The 17,416-nt window shown below is 45.1% G+C and overlaps 1 protein-coding gene across 4 annotated transcripts in view; it reads left to right on the plus strand.

The window, feature by feature from the left end:
* Nucleotides 1-17,416, plus strand: part of LOC106565329 (calcium-dependent secretion activator 1) — a 160,940-nt gene that overhangs the window by 88,913 nt on the left and 54,611 nt on the right. For all 4 annotated transcript variants that reach the window (XM_082959162.1, XM_082959163.1, XM_082959164.1 and 1 more), the window contains exons 4-5: nucleotides 11,441-11,521; nucleotides 11,908-12,141. In XM_082959162.1, coding sequence (XP_082815288.1) covers nucleotides 11,441-11,521; nucleotides 11,908-12,141 — 315 coding nt within the window. The remainder of the gene's footprint in view (nucleotides 1-11,440; nucleotides 11,522-11,907; nucleotides 12,142-17,416) is intronic.

Below are 17,416 nucleotides of genomic sequence, written 5' to 3' on the forward strand. Positions count from 1 at the left end.
TTTTTTCACCTTTATTTAACCAGGTAAGCTAGTTGAGTACAAGTTCTCATTTACAACTGCGACCTGGCCAAGATAAAGCAAAGCAGTGCGACACAAACAACACAGAGTTACACATGGAATAAATAAGCGTACAGTCAATAACACAATAGAAAAGAACAAAGTCTATATACAGTGTGTGCAAATGGCAAGATCTCAGTAGGCAATAAATAGGCCATAGTAGCGAAGTAATTACAATTTAGCAGATTAATACTGGAGTGATAAATGAGCAGATGATGATGTGCAAGTAGAGATACTGGTGTGCAAAAGGTCAGAAAAGTAAATAAAAACAATATGGGGATGAGGTAGGTAGATTGGGTGGGCTACTTACAGATGGACTATGTACAGCTGCAGCGATCGGTTAGCTGCTCAGATAGCTGATGTTTAAAGTTATTGAGGGAAATATAAGTCTCCAGCTTCAGCGATTTTTGCAATTCGTTCCAGTCACTGGCAGCAGAGAACTGGAAGGAAAGGCGGCCAAAGGAGGTGTTGGCTTTGGGGATGACCAGTGAGATATATCTGCTAGAGTGCGTGCTACGGGTGGGTGTTGTTATCGTGACCAGTGAGCTTTACCTAACATAGACTTATAGATGACCTGGAGCCAGTGGGTCTGGCGACGAATATGTAGCGAGGGCCAGCCAACTAGAGCATACAGGTCGCAGTGGTGGGTTGTATAAGGGGCTTTGGTAACAAAACGGATGGCACTGTGATAGACTGCATCCAGTTTGCTGAGTAGAGTATTGTAAACAATTTTATAGATGACATTGCCGAAGTCGGGGATCGGTAGGATAGTCAGTTTTACTTGGGTAAGTTTGCGGCGTGAGTGAAGGCCCCCGACTTCAGGGGCCTTCACAGTCTGGGCTGCAGCACTACAACAGTCTCTGGGCTGCTTGAAGCCATGATCCTGGAAGAAATGTCCACCAGGCCTTGCCCACCCTCATGCAGTGGCAGGTAAAGGGCCGCAGCTTTAATCCAATGTTGTCCAGACCAAAAGAAATTGACTAGGGTCCTCTGAAGCCCTTGCATCACCCCCCCGTGGCTGTAAAATCATTAGTCTGTGCCGCAGGGTAGAGGCAGCTACATTATTGGCAACTAGCACCGTTCCTTTATAAGACAGCTGGGGTGGCACCCAATTCCACCTTGACAATCTGGCACACACTTTCTCCACTACACCCTCCCAGTCCTTTTTCGGAAAGACATCAGAGCCTAGAAAAAACTCCAAAGTCTTCATCCCATCTCTGCCCTACTGAAGCCCCCCTGGTAACCGCGGAGCCTGTCTGACCTGCCCACAGCGATTCGCTCTTTTCCCTATTCACTCTAGTTGAGGCCCCCCTCATACACCTTTAGAGCGTTTGAGAGAACGTTAACATCTTCACCCCCTGTAATAAAAACTGTCACGTCAGCTGCATACGCAGACAGTGCTGTCGTGGGACCCTTCATTACCCCTGGCACAGAGAAACCAGTAAGCCTCGCTCTTAAAAAACAAAGGAAAAGAAAGCTTTCGGTCGACGCGGGCATGAGCCTGAGTCTCACAGTACTGTAACCAGCCACTACCCAAACGCGCTACTTTGTTTCAGCCAGAGCCTGCAAAGCCACGATTCAGCTTTTTGCCGCCTTCTGAGAGACCATGTGAGCCGTAGGAAGTGTCACGTTATAGCAGAGATCCTTTGTAATTGATAGAGATGGCAAAGAAGTTCAAGAAATGGTCAGACAGGGTACTTCCTGTACAGAATCTTCTCAGGTTTTGACCTGCCATTTGAGTTCTGTTATACTCACAGACACCATTCAAACAGTTTTAGAAACTTTAGGGTGTTTTCTATCCAAAGCCAATAATTATATGCACATTCTAGTTACTGGGCAGGAGTAGTAACCAGATTAAATCGGGTACGTTTTTTATCCAGCCGTGTCAATACTGCCCCCTAGCCCTAACAGGTTAAGGAACTCAAATGGTAAACCATCGATGTCAGGGGCTCAGCCTGATGAGAGCTGCATAACTGCTGTGGACAGCTCCTGCAGAGTAATGTCAGAATCCAAAGCAACTCTCTGCTCAGGGCCCAATTGAGGAAGTCCATGTAACAACTGTTCAGTACACAGCGAATCACAATCCTCCGCCTTAGAGGGCAGAGTAGAAATCCCCGGCGTGTTGGCGCATTTCACTGTCATCCATGGTCACCTTCCCATCAGAGAGACGAAGGCAGACCATCTGTTTGCGTTGCAGTGTCGACTGCCCTAGGTTAAAAAATAAAATAAAATAACCATAACATCCGCCTTGACCAATAAAACCCGACCCTTGACAATCTCTGTTGTAGATACCACAGTCATCCTAATTGCCACCCCAGCACTGAAATTAGTACCATGACAGAGTATATGCTGCCCCTCCCACCAATTATCCCAGTCAACCTCATTAGCCTCATCACTATGGGTCTCCTGCAGAAAAACTACATTAAGCCTTTTCTTTTATTACTTCCAATACCCAAGCCCTCTTATTCCTGTCCCTTCCCCCATTAATATTGAGAACCTACCCTTAGTACCTCCATATAGAAAAGAGAAAGGAAAAGCAAAAGAAAGCAGAGAAACCAGCCAGTGTTTTTTTTCTCTCTCTCTCTCTATGAGGCATGATCATCATCATTGTTTTAATTTTCTCTTAACCTTACCACGTTTACCACTACATTTTGCTGCCGTGACAGCAGTAACACATTTCCTCAAGCGAAAACGCTTCTCACGCCACTGGTCTAACCCCACCATCTTCTGTTACATCACAGCTGACCTCAAAACTTAACATTAAAAAAAAAAATCTGCCACTGACAGATTTCCCAAAAGTCTGATCCAGGAACCCATTTACCTCATCTAGATTGTCACCAGCTTCTATCATACACTGCTCAAAAAAATAAAGGGAATACTAAAATAACACATCTTAGATCTGAATGAATGAAATAATCTTATTAAATACTTTTTTCTTTACATAGTTGAATGTGCTGACAACAAAATCACACAAAAATAATCAATGGAAATCCAATTTATCAACCCATGGAGGTCTGGATTTGGAGTCACACTCAAAATTAAAGTGGAAAACCACACTACAGGCTGATCCAACTTTGATGTAATGTCCTTAAAACAAGTCAAAATGAGGCTCAGTAGTGTGTGTGGCCTCCACGTGCCTGTATGACCTCCCTACAACGCCTGGGCATGCTCCTGATGAGGTGGCGGATGGTCTCCTGAGGGATCTCCTCCCAGACCTGGACTAAAGCATCCACCAACTCCTGGACAGTCTGTGGTGCAACGTAGCGTTGGTGGATGGAGCGAGACATGATGTCCCAGATGTGCTCAATTGGATTCAGGTCTGGGGAACGGGCGGGCCAGTACATAGCATCAATGCCTTCCTCTTGCAGGAACTGCTGACACACTCCAGCCACATGAGGTCTAGCATTGTCTTGCATTAGGAGGAACCCAGGGCCAACCGCACCAGCATATGGTCTCACAAGGGGTCTGAGGATCTCATCTCGGTACCTAATGGCAGTCAGGCTACCTCTGGTGAGCACATGGAGGGCTGTGCGGCCCCCCACACCATGACTGACCCACCGCCAAACCGGTCATGCTGGAGGATGTTGCAGGCAGCAGAACGTTCTCCACAGTGTCTCCAGACTCTGTCACGTCTGTCACATGTGCTCAGTGTGAACCTGCTTTCATCTGTGAAGAGCACAGGGCGCCAGTGGCGAATTTGCCAATCTTGGTGTTCTCTGGCAAATGCCAAACGTCCTGCACGGTGTTGGGCTGTAAGCACAACCCCCACCTGTGGACGTCGGGCCCTCATACCACCCTCATGGACTCTGTTTCTGACCGTTTGAGCAGACACATGCACATTTGTGGCCTGCTGGAGGTCATTTTGCAGGGCTCTGGCAGTGCTCCTCCTGCTCCTCCTTGCACAAAGGCGGAGGTAGCGGTCCTGCTGCTGGGTTGTTGCCCTCCTACGGCCTCCTCCACGTCTCCTGATGTACTGGCCTGTATCCTGGTGAGCCTCCATGCTCTGGACACTACGCTGACAGACACAGTAAACCTTCTTGCCACAGCTCGCATTGATGTGCCATCCTGGATGAGCTGCACTACCTGAGCCACTTGTGTGGGTTGTAGACTCCGTCTCATGCTACCACTAGAGTGAAAGCACCACCAGCATTCAAAAGTGACCAAAACATCAGCCAGGAAGCATAGGAACTGAGAAGTGGTCTGTGGTCCCCACCTGCAGAACCACTCCTTTATTGGGGGTGTCTTGCTAATTGCCTATAATTTCCACCTGTTGTCTATTCCATTTGCACAACAGCATGTGAAATGTATTGTCAATCAGTGTTGCTTCCTAAGTGGACAGTTTCATTTCACAGAAGTGTGATTGACTTGGAGTTACATTGTGTTGTTTAAGTGTTCCCTTTATTTTTTTGAGCAGTGTATTAAGAGAGATATCATATCCTTCTCCTGATCCTCCTCAACTGAGGCCTCAGACCCCTGACTCCCCTCTGCCACATTCCTCTCAACACTCCCCACTTGCACCCCATCACTCGTACCGGGCATCTCCCCCACTACCTGGGAGACTAGCCACACCTGAACCCCCTCCTGTACCCCATTACTCGTAGTGGGCATCTCCCCCCCAGTCTGAGGAAATGGCTCTCCAGATCCATCCTTACCTCCTACAACAATATTTTTCTGCTGCATACCATTCCCTTCTGGTACAAATTGCAACTCTGTGCCATCAACATGGACAACTTGTTCCTCAGCAACAGGTGCTTCTGGCTGCTCTACCACTGTCAGCCCACCTCTACTTACGTCAGTGGGCCCAGGCATTATGAGGACCACCTGCGCCCCTCCCTCCACCTTCTCCCTTTTCGGGCAAGCATGTTGCTTATGGCCAACATCCCCACACTCAAAACACAGTTGACTACCCATACTAGCATAAGCCATATACCGTCTGTTGTCATATTTGACTTTAAACGATAACTCCAAAGTCTGTTCCGGTGAGTCCAAAAACATGAACACCTGTCGCCAAAACGACATAACCTGTTTCAAAGCCGGGTGTTTGCAACCCAACGGGACAATCTTAATTGAACTCTCAAACCGCAATAACTCTCACTCCAATTGCTCATTGGGAATAAACGGCGGTACATTCGAAATCGATACTCTTGTTGATTGAGAAAAAAAGGGGCGTAACTTGAATAACATACCTTTAAGAAATACGCCATGCTCAACAAGACGCTCTTCTTTAAGAAAAACCACCACGGCTTTATTCATCAGTGACGCATAAGCAACATTCTCATAGCCTACCTTCTCTCCAATGGCGAACAGAAACTCATCCAGTGACAGTAGCTTCAGTAACACACCTAAAGCTGTGCTGAAGTGAAAGGGACGGCTTCCCCATGTGGGTCGCCATCCCTGCCAAACCAGGAGAATTTCGACAAGAAAAACAATATACTTAATTCTGCCACAACAAATAATCACCTTAATCATGCATAAGAAAAGGAAAACCACCAAGAAAAGTAAAACAAGAAGGAAAAAACAGGCGATCTAACTCCAGACAACACTCGCTCATACATTTCCCAGCATGCACTAAACACTCCCAGCATGCAGAGAGAGATGCACGTCTTGGGACTGGGGAGTCATTGCTTACTTGCTTATGGCAGCAAATTAATCTACAGGGATATACAGCTGGGTCTCAAGAGAGATGCTCCTATAGGGAGGCACTACTCCTTACGTTCTATGGAAGCATTGCTTACTTCTATGCAAGCAAGCATTGCCAGGCTATAACTTCATACCATAATTCCTTACAGCTTCTAGCTGTACTTCAGAGAGGTATACACTGACTGCACAAAACAATAAGAACAATATTGATTTGCACCCATTTCGCCCACAGAACAGTCTCAATTTGTTGGGGCATGGACTCTACAAGGTGTCAGAAGCATTCCACAGGGATGCTAGCCCATGCTGACTCCAATGCTTCCCACAGTTGTCTCAAGTTGGCTTGATGTCGTTTGTGTGGTGGACCATTCTTGATACACACTAGAAAAAGTTTGAGTGTGAAAATCACAATAGCGTTGCAGTTCTTGACACACAAATCGGTGCACCTGGCACTTACTGCCATACACCGTTCAAAGGCACTTACACCTCAAGTTCTCTTGGGTATGACGCTACAAGCTTGGTACACCTGTATTTGGTGAGTTTCTCCCAGTTCCTCTCAAGCTCTGTCAGGTTCGATGGGGAGCGTCGTTGCAAAGCTATTTTCAGGTCTCTCCAGAGATGTTCAATCGGGTTCAAGTCCGGGCTCTGGCTAGGCCACTCAAGGACATTCAAAGACTTGTCCCAAAGCCACTCCTGCATTGTCTTGGCTGTGTGCTTATGGTCATTGTCATGTTGGAAGGTGAGTCTTCAACCCAGTCTGAGGTCCTGAACACTTAAGGATCTCTCTGTACTTTGCTCCGTTCAGCTTTCCCTCGATCCTGACTAGTCTGCCAGTCCCTGCCGGTGAAAAACATCCCCACAGCATGATGCTGCCACCTCCACCATGCTTCACCGTAGGGATAGTGCCAGGTTTCCTCCAGACGTGATGCTTGGCATTCAGGCCAAAGAGTTCAATCTTGGATTCATTAGACCAGACAATCTTGTTTCTCATGGTCTGAGAGTCCTTTAGGGGCCTTTTGGCAAACATGCACTGTCAACTGTGGGACCTTATATAGACAGGTGTGTGCCTTTCCAAATCATGTCCAATCAATTGAATTTACCAATGGTGGACTCTAGTCAAGTTGTAGACGCATCAAGGATGATCAATGGAAACAGGATGCACCTGACTTCAATTTCAAGCCTCATAAAAAAGGGTCTGAATACTTATGTAAATAAGGTTCTGTTTTTCTAAAAACCTGTTTTTGCTTTGTAATTATTGGGTATTGTGTGTAGATTGATGAGGAACATTTTTGTTTAATCCATTTTAGAATAAGGCTGTAACAAAATTCGTGAAAAGGGAAGGGGTCTGAATACTTTCAGAATGCACTGTACAGTATGTACACACACACACACACACACACACACACACACACACACACACACACACACACACACACACACACACACACACACACACACACACACACACACACACACACACACACCAAGGGTGTCTCAGGGGGAGTTGGGATATGCAAAAAACAAATGTCAAATTCACACATGCGTATAATACACACTTGTACATCTGTGAAATAGGATAAACATAAGCATCCAACCACACAGTTTAGCCACATACGCTCGAAGGCTATTCATATTTATGTATTACTCTACCTACAAAGAAAAATACAACTACAAAGAGCTTCAATTGTGCTTCTGTCAGTCAAGTCAATACATTAGGGTCAATCCCATTTTCATTCAGTCATTTCAGGATATAAATTCAGTTTTGACTGAATTGAAATTCAATTGACCCCAACCCTGGTGTACAGTACATTCTTAGTATTTAGACAGCATGAATCCAATGACTGATCCTGAGATCTAGGAGATGCATTATCAATGATAGATAGCTATCCATATTAATGTGCCCTTTCTACCTACATAGACACCTACAGTATAGGCCGGTTTCCTAGACACAGATTTCCTAAACCAGGACTAAAGTTCAATGGAAATTCTCCATTGAAAGTGCTTTTTGGTCCAGGACTAGGGTTAATATGTGCCTGGGAAACCAGCCCTATAAGTAAAGTCAGCCTCACTTCCTTCTGTCAGACGTCATTACAGTATTTATTAACGGAGTGTGAATCCAATCACCCAACCTGAGATCAGAGGAGATAAATTATCAACATGGGAGGTGGGTGTTGACCTTTTACTCCGTGACCCTGGCTGTCTAGAGGAGCCTTTTGGGGGTCATGCAGGAACATAATGGAGAATGTATTCATTGCCCAGCTCCGTGGTAATGTCCTCCTGGGCCCATGTGTGCATCCCAATAATCTCTCCTTTCTCCTGAAGTAGTGTATGCGCACTTTCACTACTTCCCACTACTTCCCCACATCCTAAATAATTGGATTGGTAGAGTTTCACCATGTTTTTTATACCAGTTATTTCCATTCAAATCAGTGAAGGGAAGTGAAAACATGGGAGAAGGTAGATCATTGGGATCATTGGGATACAGCCAATATTTACAAAAAATGCTAATCTAGGATCAGTTTAGTCTTTTAGACCCTAATTGATGCAACTACATGGACGGTGGACCTGATCCTAGATCAGTGCTTCTAATCTGACACACTTTATGAATACAGGCCCTGGTCTTATTCCATGTAGGATCATAATGCAGATTGTATTGATTATGTCCGTGTGGTGAGGTGATGTCCTCCTTGGGTCCTCCCGCTGTGTTTTGCCCTCCTTCAGTTGGACTGGGTGAAAGGGTAAACATGTCTGGCAGCCATAGGAAGGCAGTCATTTCTTGCAGGTAGATAGGCAGGAGACCTAGAAAAGTAATGTTAGTGGTTGGAGTAAATAATAATGACAGAAATAGGCAAACGGGGCGAAACAAACAATGGATAATAATGAATTTCTCCAAAGAAATCACGATCCAAATAAACTCAATCCAAAACAGGATTTGGCTGTAGTAAACAGGGTAAGGGTAGCCTAGGTCTACTGTTGAGACAAAAATATACCCTACCCATAGAGATACAATCCCTGTCAGAGCCCCTCGAAGTTCAAACACTGACTGGCACAGCTAGGTAGAAATACCTTGAGACACCCCATGGGCAAAACCATTGCCACACAAAGAAGGGGGGCATATAACCAATTAACTGGTTAAAACCTCCTTTAACCAACAGAGGCTGTACAAATGTTTAAAGCAGACTAATAGTCATCACATTTACACAGGCCTTTCTAAGTCAGACCAGTAAATGTTATAGAGCTCTCAAACAAATAATCACATTTACAAATGGACAGAATCCGTGGTAATAAGGGGTGTGCCCCTCTCGAGCATTCGCACACGTCCGTGCATAGATTTAGAGTGTGAGCGTGCATGAGCGTAACTTTGAGAGGCGGCATACAATAAATCACACGACAAACACAAAGCAAGCACTCAAAATAAATGCAGAAGCTGAAGTAAAATAGACAAGTTACACAGATCATTTGGAAACTTGGCAAGTTGGTTGCAATATGTGGAGCTATCATGACACAAGACGAGACCCAGATGCAGACACAGGAGGCAGATGGTTGGAGTCTTACAATATTTAATCATCCAATAGGGGAAGGCAAGAGAATGGTCGTGGACAGGCAAAAAGGTCAAAACCAGTTCAGAGTCCAGGAAGTACAGTGTGGCAGAAAGGTTCGAGGTCAGGGCAGGCAGAATGGTCAGGCGGGCGGGCACAGAGTCCAGAAAACAGGCAAGGGTCAAAACCGGGAGGAATAGCAAAAGGAGTATGGGAAAAACACACTGGTTGACTTGATGAAACTGATCAGGGTGTGACAGAGTTGGTCTTGAGAATAGCCACCCTGGCTCTTCTCCAGGTACGTAGATAGTGGCAGACAAACATCTGGGCTGAGGGTACGCTGACCTCCTGCTCAGGGAAGAGTGGAGGCTGATACCCCATGGAGCACTCAAAAGGGGAGAGTTCTGTGGCAGAACTGGGAAGAGTGTTCCGGGCATACTCCACCCAGACCAGTTGACGGCTCCAGGAAGTGGGGTTGGTTGAGACCAGGCCCCTTGAGGTGGTCTCCAGGTCTTGGTTGGCTCGCTCTGACTGACCGTTAGTTTGGGGATGGAACCCGGATGACAGGCTGGCCGACGACCCAATAAGGGTGCAGAATGCCTTCCAGAACTGAGACGAGAACCCCGATCAGAGACCATGTCTACCGGAAGTCCATGGATCCGGAAGACATGTTGCACCATAAGCGGGGCCGTCTCCTTGGCAGAAGGTAGTTTAGGTAGAGGGATGAAATGGGCGGCCTTGGAGAACCGGTTGACTACCGTCAGAATTACAGTGTTGCCATAAAACGGAGGGAGCCCAGTGACAAATTCCAAAGATATATGAGACCAGGGACAATGAGGAACCGGTAGTGGCTGCAGGAGGCCAGAAGGAGCTTGTCGTGGAGTCTTGTTATGAGCACACACAGTGCATGCGATGACGAAGGCAGAGACGTCAGGGGCCATTGTGGGCCACCAGAAACGTTGTCAAAGGAAGGCTAGTGTACGACGGGACCCTGGATGACAGGTCAGTCTGGAGGAACAAGCCCATTCCGGGACCCGGGACCAGACTGGATTAGGGAAAAACAGCCGGTTAGCCGGGCCCCCTTCAGGTCCAGGCTGGGAGCGTTGTGCCCCCTTCAGGTTCTCAATACCCCAATCCACAGTGGCAGCAAGGCATGAGGTAGGGAAAATGGTTTCAGAGGTCGAGGGTGTGGCAGAGGAACTGTATAGGTGGGAGAGGGAGTCAGGCTTCATTCTTTGACCCTGGGCGGTAGGAGATGGTGAAGTTAAATCTGGTGAACAGGAGGGCCCACCGGGCATGCCTAGAGTTGAGGCGCTTGGCTGTACGGAGATATTCCAGGTTTTTATGGTCGGTCCAGACCAGAAATGGCTGTTGTGCTCCTTCCAACCAGTGCCTCCACTCTTCCAATGCCATCTTCACCGCCAGACGTTCTCGGTTGCCAACATCGTAGTTCCTCTCAGCAGGATTGAGACAATGGGACAGGAAGGCACAAGGATGAAGCTTTTGGTCCTGGGTAGATCGCTGGGACAGAATGGCCCCCACTCCAACATCCGTAGCATCCACTTCTACCACAAATTGACGTGAGGGGTCCGGATGGATGAGGATGGGTGCTGTTGTGAACCGATGCTTCAGGTCCACAAAGGCTTTGTCGACTGCTGGAGACCATTTAAACGGTACCTTGGGAGAGGTGAGTGCTGAGAAGGGGGCCGCCAGGGTGCTGTAGTCCCGAATGAAATGGCAGTAGAAGTTTGCAAAAACCAAGAAACCATTGCCACTGCACCCTGGACATTGGTTGAGGCCAATCCACCACTGCTTTCACCTTTCCAGGATCCTTCTGAACATTGCCCTCAGCAATGACATATCCCAGAAAGGTGATTGTAGAGCGGTGGAACTCACACTTCTCGGGGAAAACAAGCGACACCTGGAGGGGGTGGAGACAATAATGAGTACAGGTGAAACTGATCAGGGTGTGACAAGAGCAGTGATTTGAGTTTCTACAATATTAAAATCTCTAGAAAAGTTGTGCAATGCGCACAGGTTCCTCTGTGTTGCAGATCTGTTGTCCTGAAGAAGGCCCCGTTGGGGTCAAAACATTGCTTGATTAAACTCAGACTTGGGAGTGCCATTATGCTCTCTAATCCAACACCTGGACAAGTTTATTTTAAAATATGTGCGCAAAACACTTCTTCCTGTGTTTGACCCTCTAGTTGGACAACCTGGACGAGCAGGCTGCCCAGATCAGACGGGAGCTGGATGGACGCCTGCAGATGGCCGATCAGATTGCCAGGGTGAGTCTGATAGCCTATACACACTGCAGCAGAACAACATCAACACACTGGTTACATTGTGCAGAGCCACACATAAACCTGAATAAACAGTTTGTAAGCATCAAAACGGCTTCACGATGCGAGTTCTCCGAGAGCTTCACTATTGTAGAAACAGTCACATTTAATATACTGTAGGCTATATCTGGTAATCTATTGAATGACATGTATTCACATTAGTGTTGACAATACAACAATACATTATTTGGATTTGATTTTAATTTATATTATTATTGTAGTGTCTTGCTTCATCGGGATGACCAGCCCACATGGACACAAAAGCTGACTTGTTATGGTAAAAACCCTTCTGTAACACATACTTATTTATGTGATTTCTTTCTTCTTCAAAGGGAGGCAAATTCCCCAAGTTTGTGTCGAAGGAGATGGAGCAGATGTACATAGAGGAGCTGAAGGCATCGGTGAACCAGCTGATGGCCAACCTAGAGAGCATGCCTGTGTCCAAGGGAGGAGAGTTCAAACTGCAGAAGCTGAAGAAAGGGCACAACACCTCCATCATGGACATGGGTCAGGAGGACGAGAACACACTGTCCAAGTCTGATGTGGTGCTCTCCTTTACTCTGGAGGTAGGAATCCTAACCACTGCCCTAAATCTAGCCTGAACCCTAACTCCAACCCTAACACTAAGCCTGGCCAAGTCTGAAGTAATGTTCTCTTGCAGTCTGGAGGTCCTAACCCTAGCCCTGACCCTAAACCTGACCTTAACCTTAACCCTGTCTAGGAAGGATAGGACCTCAGCATTTTGGCATTATGAGAGAATATCCTAAATACATTGTTACCCTTTCTGTAATGTGATTTTCCCAGTCACAAAGAAGTCACACTGTAAGCACAAGTCCATTTGAATAGAGATTAATACCATACAAATGTTCTATAGAAACAGTACCTCAGAGAGCTCCACCCTATTATCCCGAGCTTCTCGCTCTCAGACAGACCTTTTCACCTGCCTCTGTCTTTATAAAGAGAAGAGTCATCATACAAATTATCAACTTATTTATTAACAATGGCTCTATGTTCTGCAGGGCAAGGGAAAACAGAGCCTGACATGCTCTAGCACTTTCTATTGATGTCTGCGGTGGTGATGATATAGCAATATATATCTCAGCTGGCCCTTTGGAAAACTAGATCTGATCTGCACTTTCATTGGTCTATTGATTATTTTAGCACATGAATACATTCCAGGCCAAAGTCCCAAGAAGTGTTTGCTTATAGTTATCTTCTCTCTCTAGATGTATATAATTCTAGACCAGAGCACCTATTCACAAAACGTCTAAGAGTTGGAGTGCTGAATGATGTAGAATCAGGTCCACCCGCTTAATTGTTATGCTTTAAAAAGCCAAAATGATCCTAGATCAGCACTCCTACTCTTAGACGCTTTTGAATATAAACCCAGTATAGATTGCAAACAGATGGCCTTCTAGCCATAAAGAAAGAGAAGAAAAATAAATGAAAGCTTTCAGGAAGAACATTTTGTCGAAATGGCTCCTCTACAGTACTCCCCGATCACGAGGGTAGACTTCCGTTGTTTAGTTATAAATCACAGATCACAAGGTAGACCTGGATAATGTAGTGAACCAGAATAAAAACCTCCTTTTATAATTTCGTAGCAACTTTGTTACTCATCATTCATCATAACAAGAGTTATTATGATCTCAGAGAATTCAATGTATGCAGAAGGGCTGTTTCTGTTACCCTGGCTACTGTAGGAGAATAAGGTATTATTCTAGCATGGGCAGATTAATACTGCTCCCTCCCAGTCTCAGCAGTTGATTGTAGTGGGGAGCAGAGCAGATGTAGTGATTATGGTGCGAGGACTGAAACTACTGCTTTATAGATCAGAGAGGCTGGCCTGATTTGTAGCTTCTGTCATTGAATTTAGTAATGGGGTTTTTGGACTCCATTGTCTTTTCCTTTTTTAGTTTAGAAACGTTTGTGGAGGTTAGGTATGGTGTGGCTGCTATTAAGCTTTAGCTACTGCAGGCCTATGATATGAAGGCAGTGCGCCCCGGTGCACTTCAGGTGAGGAAGACTGTTTCAGGCCTTCCAGAGTTACTCCTTTAATCGAACACTATAACACTTATCTTTACACAAAATATTTGGATTGAAAATGAACGAATGACTTTCCTTCTGTACATCTATATCTGTATAGCAGACGCAGTAGCCACTTGACATAAAGAAATGCATGTCGGTGTCATAGCATGCCACGGGCATATCTCTATCTTTCTGGGGTTAGGACTAAACTTCTCTTCTCTTCATATATATATATATATATATATATATATATATATACTGCTCAAAAAAATAAAGGGAACACTTAAACAACACAATGTAACTCCAAGTCAATCACACTTCTGTGAAATCAAACTGTCCACTTAGGAAGCAACACTGATTGACAATACATTTCACATGCTGTTGTGCAAATGGAATAGACAACAGGTGGAAATTATAGGCAATAAGCAAGACACCCCCAATAAAGGAGTGGTTCTGCAGGTGGAGACCACTTCTCAGTTCCTATGCTTCCTGGCTGATGTTTTGGTCAATTTTGAATGCTGGCGGTGCTTTCACTCTAGTGGTAGCATGAGACGGAGTCTACAACCCACACAAGTGGCTCAGGTAGTGCAGCTCATCCAGGATGGCACATCAATGCGAGCTGTGGCAAGAAGGTTTGCTGTGTCTGTCAGCGTAGTGTCCAGAGCATGGAGGCGCTACCAGGAGACAGGCCAGTACATCAGGAGACGTGGAGGAGGCCGTAGGAGGGCAACAACCCAGCAGCAGGACCGCTACCTCCGCCTTTGTGCAAGGAGGAGCAGGAGGAGCACTGCCAGAGCCCTGCAAAATGACCTCCAGTAGGCCACAAATGTGCATGTGTCTGCTCAAACGGTCAGAAACAGACTCCATGAGGGTGGTATGAGGGCCCGACGTCCACAGGTGGGGGTTATGCTTACAGCCCAACACAGTGCAGGACTTTTGGCATTTGCCAGAGAACACCAAGATTGGCAAATTCGCCACTGGCGCCCTGTGCTCTTCACAGATGAAAGCAGGTTCACACTGAGCACATGTGACAGACGTGACAGAGTCTGGAGACGCCGTGGAGAACGTTCTGCTGCCTGCAACATCCTCCAGCATGACCGGTTTGGCGGTGGGTCAGTCATGGTGTAGGGTGGCATTTCTTTGGGGGGCCGCACAGCCCTCCATGTGCTCGCCAGAGGTAGCCTGACTGCCATTAGGTACCGAGATGAGATCCTCAGACCCCTTGTGAGACCATATGCTGGTGCGGTTGGCCCTGGGTTCCTCCTAATGCAAGACCTCATGTGACCTCATGTGGCTGGAGTGTGTAAGCAGTTCCTGCAAGAGGAAGGCATTGATGCTATGGACCGCCCGTTCCCCAGACCTGAATCCAATTGAGCACATCTGGGACATCATGTCTCGCTCCATCCACCAACGGCACGTTGCACCACAGACTGTCCAGGAGTTGGCGGATGCTTTAGTCCAGGTCTGGGAGGAGATCCCTCAGGAGACCATCTGCCACCTCATCAGGAGCATGCCCAGGCGTTGTAGGGAGGTCATACAGGCACGTGGAGGCCACACACACTACTGAGCCTCATTTTGACTTGTTTTAAGGACATTACATCAAAGTTGGATCAGCCTGTAGTGTGGTTTTCCACTTTAATTTTGAGTGTGACTCCAAATCCAGACCTCCATGTGTTGATAAATTGGATTTCCATTGATTATTTTTGTGTGATTTTGTTGTCAGCACATTCAACTATGTAAAGAAAAAAGTATTTAATAAGGTTATTTATTTCATTCAGATCTAGGATGTGTTGTTTAAGTGTTCCCTTTATTTTTTTGAGCAGTGTGTATATATATATATATTAATTAATGTCATACAGTGGACACCTAAGCCTTTGCTAGCAATGCCCTGATACATTTAGTGCTCAAATCTCTGACAGCTGAACTGAGAGTTGGACAATTATTGTTTCAGGAAAGTAGCCTAACTTGTCTTAGGCTGTTTTTAAGGACATGTGAATGTGGACATTTGGCCAACATCCCTTGTTTATTGATGGTGTTTGCTGGTCAATGAAAATCTTCCCTGTCATGTTGTCCAGCGCAAATTTTCCTAAAGGAAACTCTGAAATGGCATATTGTTTTTATGAAGATTTTAGAGTATTCACATAAAAATCAGTCACCAATTGGATGGAAACCTAGCTATAGACACCCTAAAGAATCTGGCAAGTGCACTAGTCCAGTGTCACTTTGATTAATCCTGCACATCATGGTTCACCAGCAGCTCCAAACATCTAAAGAATAAGCTACCAGCCAATCAAGCTTGTAAGAATTGTACTTAAAGTCTTAAAAATCATTCTTTAGCCTTTTACTGCAGTGGGCTAAATCAGGGTCACACAGAGTTCTTCTTGATAGTCTTAAACATATCTATTTTGAAGCAAAAGTATACACCTCACACACATGGTTATGGGCTTAAAAAAAAGTCAATTGTACCATGTCAGATATAAAGATCAAATGTATTCAATTTTGAGTTTGCATTCCAATATTACACTTTATATACATCACAGAAGACTGAAAGATAACAACGCCGTTTGATATAGAAACACTAGAATTTCTGCGTAATAAATAACATGAAGTTGATTAATTATGTAATTATGAAAAACAAAGCTGATCCTAGATCATCACTCCTACCCTGAAAATAAACCCACTATAGATTGCAAACAGATGGCCCTCTAGCCATAAAGAAAGAGAAGAAAAATAGATGGAAGCTTTCAGGAAGAACATTTTGCCTAAATGACTCCTCTAGAGTACTCCCCAATCACTGGGGTAGACTTCCATTGTTAAATTATAAATCACAGATCACAAGGTAGACCAGGATAATGTAGTGAAACAAAATAAATCCTCCTCTTTTAATTTCATAGCAACTTCATTAGTCATCATAATAACTCCTGTTATGATGAATGATCTAAGAGAATTCAGTATACGCAGAAGAGCTGTTTCTGTTCCCCTTGCTACTTTAGGAGAAGGAAGTATAATTTTAGCATGGGCAGATTAATACTGCTCCTTCCCAGTCCCAGCAGTTGATTGTAGTGAGGAGCAGAGCAGATGCAGTGATTATGGTGCTATTACTGAAACTACTGCTTTATAGATCGGAGAGGCTGGCCTGATTTGTAGCTTCTGTCATGGAATTTTGTGATGGGATTTTTGCCCTCCATTGTCTTTTCCTTTTTAATGGTCAAGAGTTCTAGTTCACTTGAGTAGGCCTAAATGTTAGTATCTTTCTCTCAGTCGGGGTGTAGTGTAGTTTAAGACAGTGGTTCTCAACTGGTTTTGGGTCAGGACCCAAATTGAACCAGGTTGTCTTAGTAATATTCACATCTCGATTTTCTTTTTGCCAAAATACTGTATTTTTTATGCTATACTGGTAGTGAATTTAGCAATTATATGACAAGGGAACAACATTTGTCATTGTCAGTAATTCATATTCTTGATGGAGAATGGTAATAAGCTCACTGGTTTGAGACCATAAAATCAACCAAATCCACTAAATAGAGCTGGTAATATATCTATATTGAAAATAGTGTGATTGAAGAAAGATTATTCAGAGATTACATTTACTCACTTTTTACCACTTTCTACCTGGTTTTAGTTGTTTAGTCATTCAGACTGGAGTATTTTTTTCAATCAACATTTTCATAAGATTTTTATTCAGACACCCGCGACCCATTCAAAACCTCCCATGACCCAAATTTGGGCCACGACCCACCAGTTAAAAATTACTGGTTTAAAACATACCGTAAATGTTGTTGACCAATATAGCTTAGGAGGTTAATGCATTTT

The sequence above is a fragment of the Salmo salar genome, chromosome 12 (genome assembly GCF_965601325.2).
Source record: "Salmo salar chromosome 12, fSalSal1, whole genome shotgun sequence".
Lineage (NCBI taxonomy): Eukaryota > Metazoa > Chordata > Actinopteri > Salmoniformes > Salmonidae > Salmo > Salmo salar.